The sequence below is a fragment of the Chenopodium quinoa genome, unplaced genomic scaffold, assembly GCF_001683475.1.
Source record: "Chenopodium quinoa cultivar QQ74 unplaced genomic scaffold, ASM168347v1, whole genome shotgun sequence".
In the NCBI taxonomy this organism is placed as follows: Eukaryota; Viridiplantae; Streptophyta; class Magnoliopsida; order Caryophyllales; family Amaranthaceae; genus Chenopodium; species Chenopodium quinoa.
This window is the reverse complement of record NW_018742733.1, coordinates 1265476-1269821: the sequence shown is the minus strand read 5'-3', so window position 1 is coordinate 1269821 and position 4346 is coordinate 1265476. Positions and strand designations below refer to the sequence as shown.

The following is a 4346-nucleotide window of genomic DNA, read 5'->3' as shown; positions in this document are numbered from 1 at the left end:
AATGGACTCGGGCCCATACGGTATCCAAAGCACCTGCCAATGATTCTAATTAGTAAATTCAAATACAATTACAATTACGTAACAACGAGAACAACTAATAAAATAATACAACTAACCTGTGGATGATTCAAACCAAGTTTTCACTGCTGAATGTTGGCTCTCAACTCTGCAGTTGGTGGTGTTACCAAAATGAAGAATCTGGTTCGTCTAAAATTTCACAAATTTCTCCTTATGACAAAGCCATGTTCTCTGAACATACTGAATCACTTCCGGATATTTTCCCCACCTCACTTGCATGACAGTTAGAGCACGATCATACTCCGCCTGTGTTGTTGCATTCACGATTTTGAACCATCTCCCAGCTCTAAAACTGACACCAACTGTCTTGTTTCCAAACATCTTCGTCACCTTAGCCTCCACATCTCTGTTGATGTGCCATAGACAGAGTAAATGTGACGTCCCTGGAAAGACTTCTCTCAAAGCCGCACATAGCTCAAGATCACGGTCTGAAATAAATACAGATGGCTCTATATCAAACCCAATCAACTCCCTTAATCTCTGCAACACCCACCGATAGCTAGTCGTGCACTCGTCGCGCATGAAAACATATACAACTAGAAAATTCTGGTTTGTCGGTGTCACGCCTACTATCTCAAAGAAAGGCATGTTATATCGATTGGTCTTGTAAGTATAATCCATACCTATGACATGTGGGTATGTGCGGAGTATGTTGACCATGATCGGGTGCACCATAAATGCATGTTGCAAAACGTTGTGATCATCGTTCGTGACCCAGTAAATGTATTTACTCTCTCTCGCCAGATGAAGAAATTGCTGAACAACTCCTCTTCCTTCGGACATCTCCATCCTGAAGTCATTTCGACAATTGTAAATGTGTCAGATGTTTGGATGATCATCAGGAAATTGCTCGGCAATAGTGGACATGATGTTACAGGGAGCAACCTTGGACTTTATCATGTCCCGCACAACCTGTTTTGCACCCTGACTCAATCGGCTCACTTTACGGTGACCCTCTGGGTACACAATCATTGGGTGGTTATGTGTCCCGGTGTGATCATTTTTCGCAATGATCTTCCAACTTTCGGTGCTCACATCATAATATATCTTGATGTAGAATGGACAACCATTAGCTTTGGTTTTGATGTCCTTCCGTATCGCGTTCTCCAAATCTCTCGGCTTGCTCCTTCGTGACCGATCACATCGCAAATACCGATACGGCCGACCATCTCTGGTTTTTTTATAAGACGATTTCACCAATATAAATCCCAATTTTATGGAAACACCATCAGCCCATGTTACTGCATCGCCAAATGTAGGAAAAAACGTATCAGTGACAAAATTCCCACTATAATTCACACCGTCACCGCCTTCCTCAGATTCCATATCCTATACAAATTAAACAAAACATGCTTTATGTCAAAATAATAATAATAATAATAATAATTATTATTATTATAATTATAATAATAATAATAATAATAATAATAATAATAAAAACAATACTAATAATAATAATAATAACAATACTAATAACAATACTAATAATAATAACAACAAATACAAAACAATAACAATATTAATGATAATAAAAAATTATAATAACAACTACAAAACAATTTATAAGACCATAACATTAATTAATTAATAAATAATAATAATAATAATAATATTAAAATTATATTTCTACTAATTAATAATAACAATATCAACAACAACAGCAATAAAAATAACAGTAACAACAACAATAATAATATCAACTACAACAACAACAACAACAATAATATCAACAACAACAACTACGATAATAATAATAATAATAATAATAATAATAATAATAATAATAATAATAATAATAATAATAATATTTTCAATAATAATAATAATAATATAAGTAATAATAATAATAATGAAACAAAAAATAAACATATTACTAATAATCATATTAATACAACAAAATTACATTAATTATCAAATACTAAATCACAACAATAATCACAAGACCACGAAAAAAATACATAAAAAAAACTTAATAAACATAAAAAAAATTAAATAAACGTACTTAACATTTAAAAAAAATATGAATAGGGACATCCGCCTAAAATTTCTGGATGTCCCTTGGTACATCCGCCTAAAATTTCCGGATGTACCATGGAACATCCGGATTTTTTAGGCGGATCCCATCTTCCGCTTGAAATTTCCGGATGTTCCATGGTACATTCGGAAATTTTAGGCGGATGTACCTAGGACATCCGGAAATTTTAGGCGGATGTCCTAATTACCGAAAATAAAAAAAATAAAAAAAAACTTACAGAATGATCCGACGCATTCTCCGGCGTACGTATGTTCCACTCGCCGTCCATGACCCAAGAACCGTCGGAAAATTTCACGATTTTTAAAAATAGAAAATTTAGGTGGTCGTGGGGACCGATTTGGTTGCAAGGCCGTGGGGACCGATTTTAGGAGGCTCGGGACAGTAATGTCGTGAAGTGAGGGGACCGTTTCATGTATTGTGTCCAAATGGGGAACAATGTCCTTTTTATAACACAAATTGCATAAAGGGCATAGTGGTCCATTCAAGTCAAAAAGGGAGCGTTACTTGGTAAATTGGGAGCGACAAATAGCAGTTGAGTTTATTATTGTCAAGATCATGAGATCATATACCACATCAATAATCTTACCATTGTAAATTATTTTATTAAAGCAATTACAAATGGCGACCAACGAACCTTGCATACATTCTCCATGCAAAATAACACCATATGTCGTATAAATCCACATAAAAGCCAAGAAACAAAGCTTTGGTGGCTGTCACTTACTATCTTCACCAACCACGTTATCTCCATTGCATGCAATAACTATCCTTATTCATCTATAAATAATCCAATATTCTTATCCTCAAAACCAACATTCCCACAACAAACAACCAAATCCAAATAAAGAAACACAACTTATTAGTTCTAATAATCAAATGGCAATAACCAAGTTTGTGATACTAGCTGCCGTGATGGCAGCCTTGGTGGTAATGACTCATGCCACCATCATAACCACCGAAGTCGAGATTGAAGACGAGTTTGAGCAAGGGAGGGGGTCATCTAGCCAGTGTCGCCGCCAGCTAAGGTCGCAGTGGCCGAACCACTGCGAGCAGTACATGATGCAAGGGATGAGGAGGTACATGGGTCGTGATGAGGAGGATGATAACCAAGGAAGGGAGCAATACTTAGAGAAGTGTTGTGATGAGTTGAAGATGATGAGGCCACAATGTCAATGTGAAGCCATGAAGATGATGGTGGAAGATAAAGGGATGATGCATCAACAAAGAATGATGGAAAAAGCCATGAATATTCCTAGGATGTGTGGTACCATGCAACGCAAGTGCCGCATGTCTAAAATGGAGTAAGACGTACTAGCTACATCATGATGTGCATGCATGCATGTATGCATGCTAAGGGATGGTCATCATCATCATCATCATCATCATGTATGGTGGATGGTTATGATCATTGTCTTTTAAACGTCTTAGTTAATTAGTTAAGTCTAATTTGCTTAAGAGAGTGTTATAAGGGATAGTTTTAGGGTACATCATCGTGTACCTTGATGTTTTATTTTGGGCTTTGTTGTTCTTGTTTTTGGTTGTTTCCTTTGAGCTATGCACAATAAATAAAAGTTAATTAGCTCGTTCAGTGATATCTCGTATATAAGTTTTACTCCATCTGTTCCTATTTAGATCGATCACTCTTCTTTTTTTATTGTTCTAAGTAATTAGTTTGTCCATTATTGTATTTGGCTATGATATGCCTGTTTTTATGTTTAAATTTCTTATAATTACCATTAGCATGCATTAATCTTTCATGTGTGTTTATACTCTACTATGCACCCTAGCTTTTATTGGAGAAAACTAATATCTTAAGCTAGCCCAGAAATTGTAAACATGTCTTCTATAAAACTCCTTCAACTAACTAACCTAGCTTAGGTCCAAAATAGAGTGTTTTGGTGCATATTTGCTATGAATATTATAAAGGAAATGAAAGAGAAACTAATAAGAAGGATAATAAACTATAAAATAAAGGTTAACCATTATTTGTTTAGTTTACATATGGAAAGGAATCAAGGAGTCCCTTGTATCATCCCTTGTATCAAGTTGAGGATTGAAGATAGAAATATTTTTTATTACTAATGTTGGGAGAGGTAACAAATAAGGGATAATGATTATCTCTAGTATAGGAATCATGTATGTTATAACATTTTATCTGTTATTAGAGAATTTTTTTTTTTTTTTTTTTTTTTTTTTTTTTTTTACAATAATTACTTTTTTATTTGGGTAGTTT

The 4346-nt window shown here is 34.7% G+C and overlaps 2 protein-coding genes across 2 annotated transcripts; one reads left to right on the top strand and one right to left on the bottom strand.

The window, feature by feature from the left end:
- Positions 1 to 897: 897 nt before the first annotated feature.
- On the bottom strand, positions 898 to 1404 carry LOC110723499. The gene has a single exon (XM_021902854.1). The coding sequence runs from the start codon at positions 1402 to 1404 to the stop codon at positions 898 to 900; it is 507 nt and encodes a 168-aa protein (XP_021758546.1).
- Positions 1405 to 2901: 1497 nt separating this feature from the next.
- On the top strand, positions 2902 to 3714 carry LOC110723555 (2S albumin-like). The gene has a single exon (XM_021902904.1). It carries the CDS (start codon positions 2990 to 2992, stop codon positions 3416 to 3418), a length of 429 nt encoding a protein of 142 aa, XP_021758596.1. The 5' UTR covers positions 2902 to 2989; the 3' UTR covers positions 3419 to 3714.
- The last annotated feature ends 632 nt before the right edge of the window (positions 3715 to 4346 follow it).